Here is a 20601-nt window from a genome sequence, read left to right as displayed (position 1 = left end):
TTTCTACTAGAAGAGCAAGCAGAAGGATGATTAAGTCTAACCAGCTTAATCCCAGACTTAACCCTAGCCCTCAACCCAGAACTAAACTATAAGACTCAAAGCTTGCCCTTATCCTAAACCTTGAGCAGGATCCTTGAGCAGAACACCAATCCCTCCCTTAAAGCCCTTGCCATTCCCTTAACCCCGGAGGGTGGCCTTTAATCCCTAATCTTTGTCCTGAACACCTAACCCCCAAAGCCCTCCACCATGCACACAGCACATCTCAGATTCAACCCCACTCCTACCTCTAACTTCAGCTCTTTGTCCCCTTGGGGCAGGGCAGGGGCTGTGAGGTCCTGCAGCAGTCACATGGCATTGGAAGAGGCATGTGAGGTGACAGGTATGTGATCAGAGCAGAGGCCACAAGGAGGAGCTGGCTGGGAATGCTGTGATGGGATCAGGTGTGCCTCAGGATCTGCAAGGCCTGCAGGAGGCACGTGGCTGGGAAGGAGGCTGGGAGGTCACTTCTGTCTCTGGAGCTGACGGACCAGCAGCAGGAATGTGGCCCAGACAGGGACCGTAAAGGGCAGAGGCATGCACATGGCACTGAAGATGATGGCGAGGCACCTTCTGTTCTGGTCAGGTGAGAGACCACAGGAAGGCTGATGGGATGGGAGTCATGCTTGAGATATAGTTTGTGAGACCATCGAATCACAGAATGGCCCATGCTGGAAGGGACCTTAAAGATCATCTTGATCATCTGAAGTCGAAGTAGATGACATTGGTCGGTCTTCCCTTGTCGTCTGATGTGGTCACTCCATTGTAGAAAGCCACCAGATTTGTCCGGCACAACCTACCCTTTGGTGAAGCCATGCTGGCTGTCTCGGATCACATCTTTCTCTTGCATGTGCCTTGACATTGATTCCAGGAGGATCTTTTCCATGGTCTTGCCAGGCACAGAGGTGAGGTTCACCGTTCTGGAGTTCCTTGGGTCCTCCTTTCTACCCTTAATCAAAAGGGGAATGATGTTTCCCTTTTCCCAGTCACCAGGGACTTCACCCGACTGCCAGGACTCTTCAAATATGATGGAGAGAGGCTTGGCAACTACATCTGCCAGTTCCTTCAGGACCTGGGGTGCAAGTTATCATGCCCCATAGACTTGTACTCGTTAAGTTTCATCAGGTGGTTTCGAACCTGCTCTTCATTTACAGCAGGTGGGACTTTGCCCCCCAGCCTCCATCTCTGGGTTCAGGGAAATGAAAGACTTGGGAAGCCTGACTGGCGGTGAAGACTGAGGAGAAGACGTTGCTGAGTCCCTCAGCCTTCTCCATGTCTGTCATTACCAGTTCACCCTTCTCATCCATCAGAGGGGGTACACTCTCCTTGCCCTTTCTTTTCTGAGCAATGTATCTGTAGAATCTCTTCGGTTATTATTTTCATCCCCTCTGAAGCACAGTTCCATCCGTGCCTTGGCTTTCCTTATCCCATCCCTGCACATCCGAAACAAAACCGTGTATGAGGACCTGGAAAAAGGAACCCTGCACCAGAGAAGCCATTCTGAAAACAAAACTTGTAGGTAGGAAACGCAGTTTTGTGGAGGTGCAGAGCTGATGGGCACATTGTGCAGGATGCTCCTAGAGACCTTTGTGCCCTTTCCCTCCTGACAACAATGCCACTTCCTTCTCAAGACTAGAGTAGCCAACAGAGGTGAGACAGATACTCGGGGATCAAGAATGTCATCAGAAAGCTGATCCCAATAAGATATGGGGAGGTCAGGAGCAGCCTGGACAAGAGAGATGTGAGATTTTGGGGTGGGAAGAAGAGCTTGGCCAGCAGAAACTTATGATTTCATAGAGGTAAGAGGGTTCATGTAATGTAGACGCTGCTTTAACACTGACTTAAAACAGTCATGTATGGCCCTTACCTTACTTGAACCAGGAATTTTAATCCCTAAACCTAAATGCTACTACAACACTCTGAAAGGAATCCATTTTCGCTCTTCATCCCTTTCCTTTACACTAGCATTAAAATGCTCTATTTAACCCTGGACTTCCTGGGAGACCTAAAAAACCCTAAACCACAGAGCTTCTCCATACCTTAACCGGAGACCTGACACCACAAGCAGAACACCAAACACTCCCACTAAAACTTGTGCTGTCCTATGTGCAGATCTTCAGGGCGGTGCTGAGGATGCCCTCTGAGCAGGGCCGGCACAAAGCCTTTTCCACGTGCCTCCCTCACCTGTCTGTGGTCTCCCTGTTTGTCAGCACTGCCATGTTTGCTTACCTGAAGCCCCCCTCCATCTCTTCCCCACCCAGGGACCTGGTGGTGGCAGTTCTGTACTCGGTGGTGCCTCCAGCAGTGAACCCCCTCATCTACAGCATGAGGAACCAGGAGCTCAAAGGTGGAGTGAGAAAACTATTTCTATACATGCTTCTTCATCATCAAGAATGACTTCATTATTGAGATTATTATCATATCATTTTTGTCATTATACTTGTTTTCAAAATGTAATATTAGAAATAATCCTAACAGGACTACCTGTTTATTTGGGAAACTGAGAGAACGATTTCCTTAAGTATATTTTTATTAATATTTTAGCAAAATTTTATATTGATAGAAATAATGTTATTCTTATCCTTCTGCGTAACAAGTTTTAAAAATATTTTTAACCAGTCATAGAATCGCGGAATCACAGAATGGCCTGGGCTGGAAAGGACCTCAAAGATCATCTAGTTCCAACTCCCCTACCATGGGCAGTGACACCCCCCCAGGAGATCATGGTTGCTCAGGACTTCATCTAACTTGCTCTTGAAGACCTGCAGGGATGGGGCATCCAATACCTCTGTGGAAAACCTGTTCCAGTGCCTCACTATCCTCTGAGTGAAAACTTCCCTGGTAACCTCTAATAGGAATTTCCCCTTTCTTTTAATTTAAAACCATTTCCCCTTGTCCTATCATTATCTACCTGAGTAAAGAGTCCTTCTCCATCCACTTTATAAGACCACTTTAAGTATTGAAAATCTGCAATGACATCACCCCAGAGCCTTCTCTTCTCCAGGCTGAACAGCCCCAGCTCTCTCAGCCTTTCTTCATAGAAGAGGCACTCCATCCCCTTGATCATCTTTGTGGCCCTCCTCTGGACCCACTCTAACAGCCCACATCCTTCTTGTGCTGGGGGCTCCAGACCTGGACGCAGGACTCCAAGTGGGGCCTCACAAGGGCAGAGGAGAGGGGGACAATCACCTGCCTCCACCTGCTGGCACTCCTCTCTTCATGCAGCCCAGGATGCAGTTGGCCTTCTGGGCTGCCAGTGCTCACTGCTGGCTCATGTTGAGCATTTCATCCAGCAGAACCCCCAAGTCCTTCTCTGCAGGGCTGCTCTCAATGAGTTCTTCTCCCAGCCTATCCCCATGTCTGGGATTTCCCCGACCCAGGTGCAGCACCTTGCACTTGCACTTGTTGACCCTCCTTAGGTTCACATGGGCCCACTTATCAAATCTGTCCAGGACCCTTTGGATGGCATCCCTTCCTCTGTTGCATCCACTACACCCCTCAGCTTGGTGTCATCTGCACACTTGCTGAGGGTGCACTCGACCCCACTGTCCCTGTCATTGATAAAGATATTGAACAGTACTGGTCCCAGGATAGACCCCTGAGGGACACCACTCATCACCAGCCTCCACTTGGACATAGAGCCGTTGACCATCGCTCTCTGGGTGTGACCTTCATGCCAAATCCTAATCCACTCAATGGTCCACCCATCAAATGTGTATCTCTCCAATTTGGAGACCACGATGTCATGTGGGACCATGTCAAAGGTCTTAAAGAAGTCCAAGTAGATGACATCGGTCGGTCTTCCATTGTCATCGGAAGTGGTCACTCCATTGTAGAAAGCCACCAGATTGGTCCGGCACAACCTACCCTTTGGTGAAGCCAAGCTGGCTCTCTTGGATCACCTCTTTCTCTTGCATGTGCCTTGACATTGATTCCAGGAGGATCTTTCCATGATCTTGCCAGGCACTGAGGTGAGGCTCACTCTTATGGAGTTCCTTGAGTCATCCTTTCTACCCTTTTTAGAAATAGGAGTGATGTTTCCCTTTTTCCAGTCACCAGGGACTTCACCCGACTGCCAGGACTCTTCAAATAGGATGGAGAGAGGCTTGGCAACTACATCAGCCAGTTCCCTTAGGACCCTGAGGTGCAAGTCATTGTGCCCCATAGACTTGTACTTGTTGAGTTTCATCAGGTGTTCCCAAACCTGCTCTTCTTTTACAGCAGGTGGGACTTTGCCCCCCAGCCTCCATCTCTGGGTTCAGGGAAATGAAAGACTTGGGATGCCTGACTGGCAGTGAAGACTGAGGAGAAGAAGTTGCTGAGTCCCTCAGCCTTCTCCATGTCTGTCATTACCAGTTCACCCTTCTCAGCCATCAGAGGGGGAACACTCTCCTTGCCCTTTCTTTTCTGAGCAATGTATCTACAAAATCTCTTCCTGTTATTCATTGCTTCACTCGATAAGCTCAGTTCCATCCATGCCTTGGCTTTCCTTATTCCATCTCTGCACATCCAACGCTGAAACATGCACGAGAAAAAAGTAACCCTGGATCCATAGAAGCCATTTGGGAAACAAATTTATAGGTAGGAAGTGTGATTCTGTGGAGGTGCAGAGCTGATGGGCACATTGTGCAGGATTCTCCTAAAGACCTTTGTGTCCTTTTCCTTCCTGACTACACCGCCACTCCCTTCTCAGGAATGGAGTAGCCAACAGAGGTGAGACAGATACTCTGAGGTCAGGAATGTCATCAGAAAGCTGATCCCAGTAAGATATGGGGAGGTAAGGAGTAGCCTGGACACGAGAGATGTGAGATTTTGGGGTGGGAAGAGGAGCATGGCCAGCTGAAATAAGAGGGTTGATGTAATGTCGAAGCTGTGGTAACACTGACTTAAAACAGTCATGTGTGGCCCTTACCTTATTTTAACCAGTAGTTTTATTCCCTAAAAGTAAATGCTACTCCAACACTCTGACAGGAATCCCCTACTCTAATGCTTGAACTCAAAGTATCCCTTGAAGCAAAACTCACCCATAGCCCTTTTCCCTTCCCGTTACTCTCTTGCTCACACTAATCCCTTCCCTTGACACTAGCATTAAAATGCTATATTGAGGCCTAGACAAGTTCTTGGCAGACCTACAAAGACCCTGAACCACAGAGCTTTCCCGTACCCTAACCACAGAAGAAGACCAAACCTTCCCATTAAACCTTTGTTTACTCTCTGACCCACAAAGGTGAGCCCTATTCCCGTGGGGACGAGAAAGTGGTCAGCTCTGCCTCAGGATCTCCTGCCCCAGCAGGAGGAATGTGACTGGGGCAGTGACTGGGAGGTCACTTCTGTCTCTGCAGCTGATAGGGCAGCAGCAGGAACGTGTCACGCAAAGGGACTGTGAGGTCCCTGCTGTCTGGAGGTGGCAGGTCACCCTTGGCTTCTCCCTGGGATCTGCACTTTGGGGCTGACATCTGCCAGTGGCCTTGCTAGGCCAGCAGAAGGCCTCTGCTTGGCATGCTGCCTGTGGGATCCCCTCTGCCTCCATCCCCAGGAGGACCCAGACAGAAAGAAGGCCCGCAGAGGGCTTGTCCTGTCCCTTCTGCTTGAGGCCAGGACTGGACAGCAGGAGGCACAAGGCTTGGCTGTGTCTAGCCAAGAAGCTGCAAGGCCAGCAGCAGGCCCAGGGCTTCGAAGATGCTGCTGAGGTGACTTATGTGTGCTTGGCTGACAGGCCGCACGGAGCCTGATGGGTTGGGATGCCTCCTTCAGGAGTGGTTTCCACCCTGATGGAGCTTTCTTTGGTAGTAGGAAAGAGCAGGAGAGAAAAAAGTACCACAGAGTGCACCTTGGAAGGGTGGCACTGGCCACAAGGAGGAAGAAATGTCCCTCAAAGGGTCGTGCTGTGCTGACAGAGGTCACTGAAAGAGAGTCTATGGTCAGACCCAGGCTTTTTGTTCATCAAGGAACAGCTGATGAGGGTTGACGAGACATGGCTGAGATGACGGAAAGTCCTGGATGAGAGCAAGGGGCTGGACAGAGATGGGTGTCTGCAGACTTCAAGGAAATAGGGCAAAGCGTGGGACAGCATAGGAAAGCCTGCAGAGGAGAAGGCAGAGGGTGCTGGCAAGAAGGCAAGGCCCCAACAGCCCTGACCTTTTTGTCCCTTTGCCTAGAGCCTCAGAGGAGACGAGATATAGTCATTGCAATGGGGCCTCACTGCTTCCTTGATACCCTGTGCAGGGGTGGGGAGGTGTCCTAATGAAGTTCTTCTCGTGGCATCACACTGCCCACCACATCATACAGACCCCAAGAAGAGCCCTGAGCCAGACTTGGGGGTGCAGGATCTCCCCTCCCAGTGGCTGGGGTCAGGCCTTGGCCCTTCTGCTTCACCAAAACCAACCAAGACTTTTCTCAGCACAGCGCTTTGCCTGTCTGCAATCAAGGCCTCCAATGATCTGCCCTAACAAGTCCCTGGGGAGGCTTTGTTAGGAACAGCCCTCAGTGGGGCCCATTAATACTCCAAGTCACTTCAACTTTTTCTTCTGACTTCACCTTCTCAAGCGGTTACATCATTCTCCTCTCAGTACCTGACCTTCATAGACTGAGCACCAAAATACACCATGGAACTCATTAAAATGCAGAATGTCTTAAGCAGCCATATCTCTCCCATAATTTTCTTCAAATCTTCAAGACTTGTAGAGCTAATTGGAGAGCTTTCATGGTGTAGTTAAGGAAGAAGATTTCAAAGAGCATCTAATAGAAATCTTTCCTCATTTTAAAGACTGAATTTTGTTGCATTTCAGTTTGGAGCATCATTTTCCCATAGATATTGGTCTAGTGTTACTCTTTTTAAGCCCTGCTTAGGTAGGAAGAGCAGGGTTTTTCCTATGTAAAAACAACATGAAATCATGCTGCTATTTTCAAAATAAAATAAAACAAACAAAGTTCAAGTTCCTCATTTTGTTGCCTCCAGTGATGTTTACCTTCCCAAAAGGATGACTGTACATGATCTATTTTACACTGATTAACAGGAAATTTAAAATAATTGTTAATATTAATCCATATCATACTAATTCAATGATAAATGATGAGTTTCTTGCTAAGGAAACCGTCAGACAGACTGCTGAGAGATGGGCGAGCTGGAACTCACTGAAACTCAAAGCAGCAACTGGGTTGGTGAGAGCGGTCTGAATGATCAAAGAGTAAGGGGAGGGCAAACCAGGAGAACCATGGGAAGTGCATAGGTCCAGACAGGCAGCTGGAAAGGGGACATTCAGCAAGGTCTGTGTAATCAAGATGGGTTTTGTGCCTGGAAGATGAGGGAACACACCATGATAGACAAAGTGATGACAATGTAAGTACAGGTGAACACCAGTATTTCTTCTCCTGCAATGAATATAGAACATAGAAATTCTCATTTCTTCATGATAGAAATTACACTTCACGTGAAACTTTTTATGGAAGGGATTGAATCATTTGAGCTGATGAGTAGTTGCTTTATTAGTTAAGTACTAAAAAAAAATACTGGATATTGAGGCAGAGCTTTGCTGTGTGACCTTAAGCAACCAGGGAAAACCTCCTGTGGCCCCGTTGCATATGAGGCACTTCCCTGGACCAGCAGATGTCAGAAAAGACCTGCAGGAGACCGGAGCCCTTTGGGAAAATCAGGTGGAGCCAGGTGGAGTTCCCAGGGCACCTCCACTGCCAGCAGTGGTCTTTGTCCCTGTAACTGCAGCCCAGCCCAGCACAGGAAACCCATTCAAAGACAAACCCCTTCTTCTGTGGGTTCCTGGGATTGACCTAGATTTGAAATGGCCATTGGAAACCCATGATACTTTTCCTTATTCCTACTAGACACATGAACATCCATTTACCTTCCTGGGTCAACTTTAGCAAACTCAGGCTGAAAAACTCAAGTATAGCACGCTTCAAATGGCTGAGCCAGAACCGAACAGCTTGTCCCACTTTGGAAATAGTCCCCGTCCAACTGAGGTTTTGAAAGTGAAAAATGTGAAATGCCCTGTCAGGTCAAAGCACAGAGTAAGGGAAAGTCACACATATTGTGCTGGTGTAGCAGAAGGTAAAAAGCATTGCATTGTGCCTCAGACTAATCAAGGAGACCTAATCCAGTTCATCTGTGAGATAAAGCAGAGTGAAGGACGTTGGGTTGTGTCCTAACATGAAGAAGGATGTACATCACTGGTGAAGGAACTGTCTTTTTGTGCCATCACCAATGCAAACACACAAAACTATATAAAATAAAGGTAACAAACCCCACTCTGGCTCTGTCACCCCTCAGTGAACCGGAGAGGGAGCTGACAGCCAAGGGACGCATTTGGGTGTGGAAGGTGGGGCCCAGCAGAGACAAGGAGCTAAGGCAGTAGCTGGGGGAGGCCAGGAGAAGCAGCCCAAGGGGTGGTGCTGCTTGTGAGGACACGTTTGTGCCAGCAGCCTGAGTGGGCAGCAGCTGTGCACAGGCGAGGGGAGGCCAGGAAGCGCATGCCAAGAGCGCTCCTGCCAGCAGAGACAAGGCCGGGGCCGAGGGCAAGGGGAGGGGCAGGCCCAGGGCAGGGGGCTGCAAGGGCCATGCTGAGCTCCCTGCCCCTGCAGCAGCTGCACTGGCCCTCAGCAGATGTGCTGGCCGGCACGCACGGGGAGGTGCTGGCGTGCATCAGAGAGCAGCGAGGAGGGCGCTGGAGAGGGCCGGGGCGAGGCGTGTGGCAGAGCCCCATGCAGGGGCTGGCTGGGGGTCCCCCCTGCTGCAGCCACCGCACGCGGCGTGGCAGGAGGAGGGCAGGCAGGGCTTGTGGCCACGGGGCAGAGCCTGGCCGTGGACGCTCATTGAGCATCGTGCAGGTCCTGGCAGGCTGCGGTGAGGGGACGAATGCCCTGGGCCCCCTTTCTGCTCTGCCCAGGCCAGCAAGGGCCCCGAGCGGCCTCGTGTCCCCTGCCCCTGCAGCTCGGGGCTCCCTTCCCCAGCCCTGGCTCTGCAGCACCAAGCCCTGCTGGGAGCCCTCCCCTGCATGCTGCCACCGCTCCCTGACGCTGCTGCTGCCCTCTGCCGGGCACTGCCCAGCCCAGCCCAGCCCCTGCCCACCTCTCCCCACCTCCCGGACCTCTCCCCAGCCCAGCAGCCCAGGCTGGGCTGGCCGCAGGCCAGTGCCCACCGCAGCCTGCTGCAGGGCTCTGGGCACGGCCAGCACAGCCCCAGCCCCTCGCAAGGCACCGCAGCTGCTGGCACAAAGGCGGCTCTGGGCCTCCCCAGCAGCCCCCGCGCTGGGGCCAGCCACGGCTCAGGAGATGGAGGGCCGTGAAGCTGCAGGAGCCCTGCTCTCCTGCCTGGGACATCCCCAGCACAGAGTGCCTGTGCCCCGCACGGCCAGCCCCGCTCCCCAGGCCAGCACAAGAGGCCTGGCCCAGGCACAGAGCAGCTCCAGATTCCGGTCCATGAAGCTCCAGATTGCCCCACTGAGCAGTGATGCGAAGCCCCAAGGGCTACCAGGGCTGTTCCTGAATGTGACAGCAGGGCTTTTGGCCCTGAGCCCCTTCTCCGTTGAGAGAATGAGATGGGATTTGAAAGCTGTGAATATCTAATGGCTTCTTTATTTTTTTATCTACACAGGGAGTTTGGTTCTTACAGTACAGTAGATAACTGGGTAATAATAAAAATTAATAGGTAGACGGATAAGGCGAAATTTCCTTAAATTAAAATAATATTATCGCACATTTTAAAAAATAAGACTAAACAATTTCTGAAAAAATTTTGTGAGGAATTCTCTCAGTACTGTTATGATGGTGAGGATATTATTGATGCTTCAGAAGTATCTATGAAAGTAATTTCCTTAGTGCATTTCTCAGTTCCTGGTTCCTCATGCTGTAGAAGACGGGGTTCACTGCTGGAGGCACCACCGAGTACAAAAATGCAAACACCAGGTCCAGGGATGGGGAGGAGATAGCGGGGGGCTTCAGGTAGGCAAACAAGCCAGTGCTGACAAAGAAGGAGACCACAGCCAGGTGGGGGAGGCACATTGAAAAGGCTTTGTGCTGGCCCTGATCAGAGGGCACCCTCAGCACCGCCCTGAAAATCTGCACGTAGGACAGCACAATGTAAATAAAACAAAGAAATACTAAAGAAAGAGTAATGGCAAGTGCCCCAACTTCCCTGAGGTAGGCATCTGAGCAGGAGAGCTTGAGGATCTGGGGGATCTCACAGAAGAACTGGTCCACAGCATTGCCTTGGCAGAGGGGCAGGGAAAAGGTAGTGGCCGTGTGCAGGACAGCATTGAGAAAGCCACTGCCCCAGGCAGCTGCTGCCATCTGGGCACAAGCTCTGCTGCCCACAAGGCTCCCGTAGTGCAGGGGCTTGCAGATGGCAACGTAGTGGTCGTAGGCCATGACCGTGAGAAGGAAGTACTCTGCTCCAATGAAGAAGAATAAAAGGAAGACCTGAGCAGCACATCCTTGATAGGAGATGGCCCTGGTGTCCCAGAGGACATTGGCCATGGCTTTGGGCAGAGTGGTGGAGATGCAGCCCAGGTCGAGGAGGGCGAGGTTGAGGAGGAAGAAGTACATGGGGGTGTGGAGGCGGTGGTCGCAGGCTACGGCGGTGAGGATGAGGCCGTTGCCCAGGAGGGCAGCCAGGTAGATGCCCAGGAAGAGCCCGAAGTGCAGGAGCTGCAGCTCGCGCGTGTCTGCGAATGCCAGCAGGAGGAACTCGCTCACAGAGCTGCTGTTGGCCATTTCCTGCTTCTGGGCATGGGGTCCTGCCCATGGAGCAAAAGCGCAGTAAGATAGTACAGAATTACCTGATAATAACTAATTCCATTTTGTCCTCTCAAGCAGACATTGGTCAGGTCCCTTTCATGAGTTTTAACTGACGCTGACTGAGGGTGTCCCTGGAATAAGGGGACTTTGCTGTGGTCAATGTAGTAATCAGTCCTCACTTATAACAATAAGGAAAGGGGAACATGTGGTAATCCCTGATTAAATTCACTCCTGATATCAAGTGATTATCCACATTGCTCTTCCAAATTCACCCAACTGCATAGCAGGGCTGTTAGAATTTCTGTTTCTTTTTTCTTTTATATTTTCGTTCCTTCTGCACTCCAAGTGAAACCTTGTCGATCCTCACATAAAAAGGGACTGTCCCTTTAGTGCAGACTGCCCTTCCGAGTGGACAGCCAGTCTGTCAAGAAAGGCTGGTCTCTTCTGCTGGCATGCCTATGAGCTGCAGGATAACCACATGTTCACCTGAAAAGAACCAGGACACTGCTGAATCAGGGCTCAACGTGCCCATCTCCAGACCCCTCACCCTGTCCCCGTACTCCCATTCCCCAAAGCACACCGAGGGCTCACTCTGTGCTCTATGGGCATGTGAAACCCCCATCCCCAGGTAGCCTGGGAACAAGACCAGCAGCAGCATGGCCAGGTGGAGAAGCCAGGAGGAATGGCAGACTCTACTTCATGTTGAAGAAAGAGAGAGATCTATCCTGTCAGATGCTATCAGGAATCGGATGTGCCAGCTGTAGAAGACCCCTCTGGCAACTGCAGCTCCATGGCCCTGCTGCCAGAGACTCACGGTGCCAAGAGCCTGCAGATCTGTCCTGCCACACGCCGCCCTCTGTTGCTGCGCTCCTCACTGCCTCCAAGCCCTCTCTCCTTCTCTCCTGTCCCCGTGCCAGCTGCGGTCAGAGCCCCCAGCCCTGCTGTGCTGTGCACAGGAGCTGCTCCTGGGCACAGCTGTCTCTCTGCACCAGGGCCCTCTTGCCACGAGCTCTCTCTGTCCCACGAGCCCGGCCCAGCTCAGCACCAGACGCCCAGCCCAAGGCATTGGAATACCCCCTCGGGGGCTTTGGTGAGGAGCCCACGAACCTCAGGCACTGAGAGACAACTGAAGACATCTCTCAACAAGTCCAAGTCAGAGGCAAGTTTCCTGCAGTGTCCCCCTGAGGGCCAGCACTGACACAGCCTCCCTTGGAGCTCGTTAGAGCAGAGCATTGGAGGCAGTGAGGACAAGGAGACAAAGGCAATGTGAAAGTGACCCTGATGTGTAGGAAAACTGGATGTGTTTCACTAAGCACAAGGGCCCAAACAATAATGAATGATTGAAAATTTGAAAAGACAGAAAAAGGAGTTAAAACAGTAATAATAACAATAATAACAATAAAAATAATGACAATAATATGTACAAAGCAAGTGATGCACCACGCAATTGCTGAGAAGCCCCTCACTGATGCTCAACCTGTCCCTGAGCATTGGTCCGCTGCACCCTGGCCAGCCTGCATCAGGATCTCTTGTGCACGTCCCTTCACCTTCAGTTCTTTTAGTGTGAAATCAGCTTTCAGAGAAATTTGGAGTATTTTCTTCCCTTTCTCAAACACTTCCTCTGCTGTGTCACCCCACACAACGATGCCATCGATGTACTGCAGGTGTTCAGGAGCTTCCTCCTCTTCCAGGGCACTCTGGATCAGTCCATGGCAAATGGTAGGGCTGAGTTTCCTGCCCTGGGGCAGTCGATGCCAGGTTGAAAGCAAGCTGTGGCCTTCAGTCTGCTGGCAAACGCATGGAGAAAAATGCATTAGGGATATCAGTTGTGGCAAAACGCTTGGGTGCCTTTGATCCCAGTTTGCATGGAAGCTCTACCGTGTCCGGCATGGCAGCACTCAGCACTGCATGACTTCCTTCAGGCCACGACAATCCTCTGTCAGCGGACTCCCTTGGTGCTCTACTGACTCAGGTGCACGGCTGTGGCAGTGATTGGCACCAGCTGTCCTTCAGCCCTCATCAACCCCACAACAGAAGGGTCCTGTGAGAGCCCAAGGCAAGGCAGACAACAGCATCATGTCCTCCGCATCCAAGGCAGCTGTGCCAAAAGCCCACCCATACCCTTTTGGGTCCTTGAAATATCTCTCCTCTCCTGAAGCAGTCTCTTCCAAGGATGCACAGAGTCCGGGGCCAGTCCCAGTGGGGTGCTTTTGCCACTCCTTCCCACTTAGACTCACTTCAGCCTCCAGCACAGGTCAGTGTTGGGATCCCCCTGTCACTCCAGACATACAAATGGGTTCACCCCTCCACAGCTTGATGGCACTAGGGTACGCTGTGCAGTGGTGTCCACTGGAGCTTGAGACTTTTGGTGGCCTGATGTGCAAGGCCATCGAATCCACACAGCCCAATACAGCCGATTGTCCCCTTCCTCCCCCTGGCTGGAGGCAGGGCCCCTCTCGTCCTGCTCATAGTATTCCTTACTGTGTCTGCAGGACTGCCCGCTGGAAAGTGGAGCAGCAGTTCTCTAAGAACCCCTTTTAGGGATTGTTGTTCCTTGCCACTCACTTACCCGTGCCTCTACGGTTGAGGCAGGTTTTCCATCCCACTTTCTCATGTCCTCTCCATGGTCACACAGGTAAAACCACAGGGTGACACATCGTGTGTACCCACCATCTCTCCTTTCGTGCCCTCTAACTCCAGGGAGGGGCCCTGTTTCTTCCAGCACCAGAGCAGCATAGGGATAGGGATCGCGTGATTACTGATGCTCTTAGGACCTCTTCCTCTTCATCCTCCTACTCACATGATGGTCCAGCTTTTTGAAGCCTGCCTCATCTTCTTTCTCCTCCTTTCTTGGCTAGGTAGGATTTTATTTTCTCTCTAAAAAAAATGACTTTCATATCCATTGTTTTTTCTTGCATATAGGAGCAACTGATACAGTCACAGGTTGCTTCTCTGGCCCAGACAAAGGGCCTATAAAAGGAGCTGGAGTTGCTGCAGGGCATTCTGCAGATGCTGTAGTGGCTGCAGGGCCTGTCAGAGGGGTTGGAGTGGCTGCAGGGCTTGTCACAGAGGTTGGAGTGGCATTGATTGTGGCTCTGTAAGCATAGGCCGAGACCCAGCACACTACAGTGGTATGTGTCTCTTTGGAAATGTCAGGGTGATAACACCACTTTTTCAAGCATTTCACAGTTTTTTAGGATTCTGCACTTGCTCAGGGATGACGTTCCAAAGCTTTGGAGGTGCCCCCTGCTCTAGGTGCCTGCCCAGATCCTCCCACACTCCCTGCCACTCCTCACTCTCCTGTCTCCATGCACATCTCTGGATGGCATGTTTAAGTAGTTGCTTAAACATAAACAAAAGATGGAACACATGCAGGAAATGTAACAATAGGAACATGCTAGTTTGACCATCCCAAGGATATTCAAAGCTTTGGAGAGCTATTGTAATTAGCCTGGAGGAGAAGGGGGAGGTGAAGGAGAAAAGGAGAGTGAAGAAGTGGGGAAAGGCCTCCCCCACTGTCCATACCAGTTCCACCCCCCCCCCTCCTGCCCCACCCCACATAGATTTACTCCCTGAGGAGAAAAGGCAAAAAGTGTAAAAGAGTGTAACTACTAAGAGTTTCTAAGAGATGAAGAGATGGTTCCCGAGGTACAGAGGGGGCAATAATGTTATCCTATCAGAAGTCAGTGTTATCCAATACAGCAAAAGATTAACCTTAAACCTGTCCCCAGAATTGATGAACAGCATGACATGGAAGACAGACAGTTAGCAATGTGCTATACAACACAATTCTGAAAACAAGCACAACAGACCCCAGATCAAAAAGATCGACATTGTGATCAGCAACTGCTAAACTGATCTAATGCTTAGAACAACTCACTTTTAAAATGCTCTGGTCAGATCTGTCATCTCAACCTTTGTGCTCCACGCTAGGCACCAAGAAGACTTGCTGTGGTTTGACCCGGCAGGCAGCTCAGCACTACAAAGCTATTCATCCACTGGGATGGAGGAGAGAACTGGGAGGAAAGGAAAAAAGAAAAAAAAATTTATGGGTTGATATAAAAGCAGATTAATAGGACACAAAGGAAATAATAACAACAATAATAACAACAACATAATAATAATAGAATATATTATTATTATTATTATTATAGATACAAATAGACTAAGGAGATGATCTTTTTGTGTGCATATCAAAAGAAAGAAAAGACGGGTGGTGGTGATTAGTTGGAAAGTGTTGGACCTGAGCATGACAGACATGGTATGGAATAAGCGGTGAATATTGTCCTAGTTTTTGCTGCAAAAGAGTACATTCTTCTTCCTAGTAGCTGGTATGGTGCTGTGTTTCATATTTACAGAATTACAGAACAGTTTGGGTATGAAAGGACCTTAAAAATCACATCATTCCAACTCCCCTGCCATGAACAGAGACACCTTCCACTAGACCAGGTTGCTGAAGGCCCCATCCAAACTGGCCTTGAACACCTCCAGGGATGGGGCATCCACAACTTCTCTGGGCAGCCTGTTCCTCTCACCCTCTGAGTAAAGAACCTCTTTCTAATGTCTAATCTGAATCTACCCTCTTTCAGTTTAAACCATTACCCCTAGTCCTATCGCTGCTCTCTTTCATGAAGAGTCCCTCCCCAGCTTTCCTGTAGGCCCCTTTAGGTACTGGAAGGCCGCTGTAAGGTCTCCCCGGAGCCTTCTCTTCTCCAGGCTGAACAACCCCAACTCCCTCAGCCTGTCTTCATAGGAGAGGTGCTCCAGCCCCTTGATCATCCTCGTGGCCCTCCTTTGGACTCATTCGAATAGATCCATGTCCTTCTTGTGCTGGGGGCCCCAGAGCTGAATGCAGTACTCAAGGTGTGGCCTCACCAGGGCTGAGTACAGAGGCACAATCACTTCCCTACTCCTGCTGGCCACAGTATTCCTGGTACAAGCCCGGATGCTGTTGGCCTTCTTGACCACCTGAGCACCCTGCTGGCTCCTATTCAGCCGACTATCCACCAATATCCCCTGATCCTTTTCCCCTAGGCAGCTGTCCAGACACCCTTCCCCCAGCATTATGTTGGGCTGTTGTGCCCCAAGTACAGGACCCAGCACTTGGCCTTGTTGAATTTCATGCAGTCGGCCTCAGCCCATGGGTGCAGCCTATCCAGATCCCTCTGCAGAGCCCTCCCACCCTTGAGTCGATCTGCACTTGCATCTAACTTGGTGTCGTCTGCCAACTTACTGAGGGTGCACTCGATCCCTTCATCCAGATCACTGATGAAATTATTGAAAAAGAAGATACAGCCAATTTTTAACCCAAGAAAGCATACATCCCTCCTGGCCTTGAGCAGCCAGTTTCCCCAGGAGAATGCTGGGAGAAACAGTTTCAAAAATCTTACTGAGGTCTAGGTAGACCACATCCACAGCCTTTCTCTTCTCCACTGAGCACATCGCCTTGTCTTAGAAGGAGATCAGATTTGCCAAGGAGGACCTGGCTTTGGTAAACTCGTTCTGACTGGGTCTGATCACCTGGTGGTTCTCTAAGTGTTATGTGATGCTACTCAAGATAATCATCTCCATGAGCTTCGCCAGCACCGAGGTCAGACTGACAGGCCTGTAGTTCCCCAGATCCTCCTTCTGCCCCTTCTTGTAGATGGCCGTCACATTTGCTAGTCGCCAGTCAACTGGGACCTTGCCTGATAGCCAGGACTGCTGATAAATGGTGGAAAGTGGCCTGGTGAGCACTTCTGCCAGCTCCCTCAGTACCAACACGTGGATCCCACCTGGCCCCATAGACTTGTGTACATCTAAGTGGAGTAGCAGGTCTCAAAACTTTTCCTCATGGATTATGAGGGCTTCATGCCACTCGCTGTCCCTATGTACCAGCTTAGGAGTCTGAGTACCAGGGGAACAACTGTTCTTGCTGCTGGAGAATGAGAATGTTTTATGAATTAAAATATAAATTATTATTTAATTATCCTTAATAGATAGATTGGGCTCCAGTTGGTCTTTTGACCTTCAAATTTTTTCCCTGCACAGCCTCACAACATTCAGAATGCGGTTCCAAACAAAATGACAGAACGCATGAGAAGGAAGCAGAGAAAAGATAGAATCCAGTGGAATTCAATCCCCTATAATTACGTGATGATATGATGCAGCTTTATTCCACTACATACTCTATTGTCCAAATTGTCCTGCAATTGTTGATGCAGTTATCTTGTAATAGACAGCATAACCAGGGTGAGCCATCTGCCTGCAGATATTAACAGCTGACAGAATGGAGCATCAGTGTGGAGGAACAATGAAAAAATGAAGGATTTTTCCTATAAAAACCTCTTGACACTTACAAGGAGAAGAGCCCAGTCCTGCAGCAGAGGAAGAGGAACCCCACACATCAGGGCAGACTGGGACCCTGCTGAGTGAGCAGTGCCCAGGAGGATGAGGGCCTGGGCACCACGAGGGATGCCATACGAGCAGTGGTGCTGCTCCCCAGGAACCAGGCCAGCTTCCTACAGAGCTGCTTTACGAGGAGCATGGCCACCAAAAAATCTGAGTTATCAGACTCAGCTCAGATCCAGTGTGACACCACACAGATAAGGGGCTAGAGCTAGGAGGAAAAGATTTGCAGGTCTGGAAGTCCCTAGGACAGTCTGGTGTGGAGAGCAGCAAGGCCTGTAGAAAGGCTGAGAGTCCCAACAGGACCCAGGGCTTTGTGTCCATGGCTCTGGTTGTTGTCTCTGCCACTGAGGCCTACGAGGAGACAGCTTATCGGTAAAGCACCAGGGCCTCATTGCCTCCTCGCCCCCACCCATGAACCAGGTATGGCTCGTACCATTCTCCTGCACTTGGCCATGCACATCCCCATCTCCTCCTGCCCCAGGAAGAGCCCTGAGCAGTGTGTGAAGGGAAAGGATCTCCCTTCCCAGGGGCTGGGGTCAAGGCCTGGCCCTTGTGCTTGGTGACACACATCCAGTTTTCCTACACATCAGGGTCACCTTCACAGTGCCTTTGTCTCCTTGTCCTCACTGCCTCCAATGCTCTGCTCTAACGAGCTCCAAGGGAGGCTGTGTCAGTGCTGGCCCTCAGGGGGACACTGCAGGAAACTTGCCTCTGACTTGGACTTGTTGAGAGATGTCTTCAATTGTCTCTCAGTGCCTGAGGTTCGTGGGCTCCGCAGCAGAGCCCCCCGAGGGGGGATTCCAATGCCTTGGGCTGGGCGTCTGGTGCTGAGCTGGGCCGGGCTCGTGGGACAGAGAGAGCTCGTGGCAAGAGGGCCCTGGTGCAGAGAGACAGCTGTGCCCAGGAGCAGCTCCTGTGCACAGCGCAGCAGGGCTGGGGGCTCTGACCGCAGCTGGCACGGGGAGAGGAGAGAAGGAGAGAGGGCTTGGAGGCAGTGAGGAGCGCAGTAACAGAGGGCAGCGTGTGGCGGGACAGATCTGCAGGCCCTTCGCACCGTGAGTCTCTGGCAGCAGAACATGTAAATGGGATTTCCAAAGAGTTTTTCTGAAGCCAACACAGCTCATGGCGGATAGGATCTGACAGGATAGATATCTCTGTTTCTCCAATATGAAGTAGACGCTGCCATTCCTCCTGGCTTCTCCACCTGGCCGTGCTGCTGCTGCTCTTGTTTCCAGGCTGCCTGGGGATGGGGGTTTCACGTGCCCATGGAGTGAGCCCTCGGGGTGCTTGGGGGAAGGGGAGTACGGGGACAGGGTGAGGGGTCTGGAGATGGGCACTTGGAGCCCTGATTCAGCAGTGTCCTGGTTCTTTGCAGGTGAACATGTAGTTATCCTTCAGCTCATAGACATGCCAGCAGAAGAGACCAGTCTTTTTTGACAGACTGGCTGTCCCCTCGGGAAGGACAGTCTGCACTAAATGGACAGTCCCTTGTATCTGAGGATCGACAAGGTTTCACTTGGAGTGCAGAAGGAATGAAAATCTAAAAAGAAACAGAAATTCTCACAGCCCTGCTATGCAGTTGGGTGAATTTGGAAGAGCAATGTGGATAATCACTTAATATCAGGAGTGAATTTAATCAGGGATTACCACATGTTCCCCTTTCCTTATCGTTATAGGTGAGGACTGATTACTACATTGACCACAGCAAAGTCCCCTTATTCCAGGGACACCCTCAGTCAGTGTCAGTTAAAACTCCTGAAAGGGACCTGACCGAAGTCTCTTTGAGGGGACGAAGCGGAATTACTTATTATCAGGTAATTCTGTACTATCTTACTATGCTTTTGTTCTTTGAGCAGGACGCCATGCCCAGAGCCAGCAAATGGCCAAGAGCAGCTCTGTGAGCGAGTTCCTCCTGCTGGCAGTCGCAGACACGCGCGAGCTGCAGCTCCTGCACTTCGGGCTCTTCCTGGGCATCTACCTGGCTGCCCTCCTGGGCAACGGCCTCATCCTCACCGCCGTAGCCTGCGACCACCGCCTCCACACCCCCATGTACTTCTTCCTCCTCAACCTCGCCCTCCTCGACCTGGGCTGCATCTCCACCACTCTGCCCAAAGCCATGGCCAATGCCCTCTGGGACACCAGGGCCATCTCCTATCAAGGATGTGCTGCACAGGTCTTTTTCTTTGCCTTCTTGATTACAGCAGAATTTTATGTTCTCACCATCATGTCCTACGACCGCTACGTTGCCATCTGCAAGCCCCTGCACTACGGGAGCCTCGTGGGCAGCAGAGCTTGTGCCCAGATGGCAGCAGCTGCCTGGGGCAGTGGCTTTCTCCATGCTGTCCTGCACACGGCCACTACATTTTCCCTGCCCCTCTGCCAAGGCAATGCTCTGGACCACTTCTTCTGTGAAATCCCCCAGATCCTCAAGCTCTCCTGCTCAGATGCCTACCTCAGGGAAGTTGGGGCACTTCTGTTTAATGTTTCTTTAGTATTTGGCTGTTTTGTTTTCATTGTGCTGTCCTATGTGCAGATCTTCAGGGCCATGCTGAGGATGCCCTCTGAGCAGGGCCGGCACAAAGCCTTTTCCACGTGCCTCCCTCACCTGGCCGTGATCTCTCTATTTATCAGTACTGGCATGTTTGCCTGCCTGAAGCCCCCCTCCATCTCTTCCCCGTCCCTGGACCTGGTGGTGTCTTTTCTGTACTCAGTGGTGCCTCCAGCAGTGAACCCCCTCATCTACAGCATGAGGAACCAGGAGCTGAAGCATGCGCTCTGGAAATTAATGACTAGATGTGTTTCGGAAGCAATAAATTTCCATTCTACCTCTGCAGATGACTAATAATGCCAATGACTGCAAGAACAACTAATATTATGTATATAATTATATTTGTGTGTGTTTGTTTATTTATGAGTGTTTTATTACAGGACTTTCTTTGTTTTAATATGGCTAAAGTTGCCCATTAAAATGATATCACAGTATCACAGTATCAGAGATTTCTAGGTTGGAAGAGACCTCAAGATCATCGAGTCGAACCTCCGACCTAACACTAAGTACTCCACTAAACCATATCGCTAAGCTCTACATCTAAACGTCTTTTAAAGACCTCCAGGGATGGTGACTCCACCACCTCCCTGGGCAGCCCGTTCCAATGCTTAATAACCCTTTCGGTAAAGAAGTACTTCCTAACATCCAACCTAAAACTCCCCTGTCGCAACTTACGCCCATTCCCCCTCGTCCTGTCACCAGGCACGTAGGAGAACAGACCAACCCCCACCTCTTTACAGCCTCCTTTAAGGTAACTGTAGAGAGTGATAAGGTCGCCCCTGAGCCTCCTCTTCTCCAGGCTGAACAAGCCCAGCTCCCTCAGCCGCTCCTCGTAAGACTTGTTCTCCAGACCCCTCACCAGCTTGGTCGCCCTTCTC

General features: G+C 50.8%; 2 protein-coding genes across 2 annotated transcripts; one reads left to right on the top strand and one right to left on the bottom strand.

Moving 5' to 3' along the window:
- Positions 1-9835: 9835 nt before the first annotated feature.
- Positions 9836-10776, bottom strand: LOC136787760 (olfactory receptor 14J1-like). Its single transcript, XM_066985077.1, has one exon. It carries the CDS (start codon positions 10759-10761, stop codon positions 9847-9849), a length of 915 nt encoding a protein of 304 aa, XP_066841178.1. The 5' UTR covers positions 10762-10776; the 3' UTR covers positions 9836-9846.
- An 8278-nt stretch (positions 10777-19054) lies between these two features.
- LOC136787742 (olfactory receptor 14C36-like) lies at positions 19055-20017 on the top strand. The gene has a single exon (XM_066985060.1). The coding sequence runs from the start codon at positions 19055-19057 to the stop codon at positions 20015-20017; it is 963 nt and encodes a 320-aa protein (XP_066841161.1).
- Positions 20018-20601: the final 584 nt, after the last annotated feature.

This window comes from Anser cygnoides, chromosome 30 (assembly GCF_040182565.1).
Source record: "Anser cygnoides isolate HZ-2024a breed goose chromosome 30, Taihu_goose_T2T_genome, whole genome shotgun sequence".
NCBI classification, from domain to species: Eukaryota; Metazoa; Chordata; class Aves; order Anseriformes; family Anatidae; genus Anser; species Anser cygnoides.
This window is presented reverse-complemented; position numbering and strand designations above follow the sequence as displayed.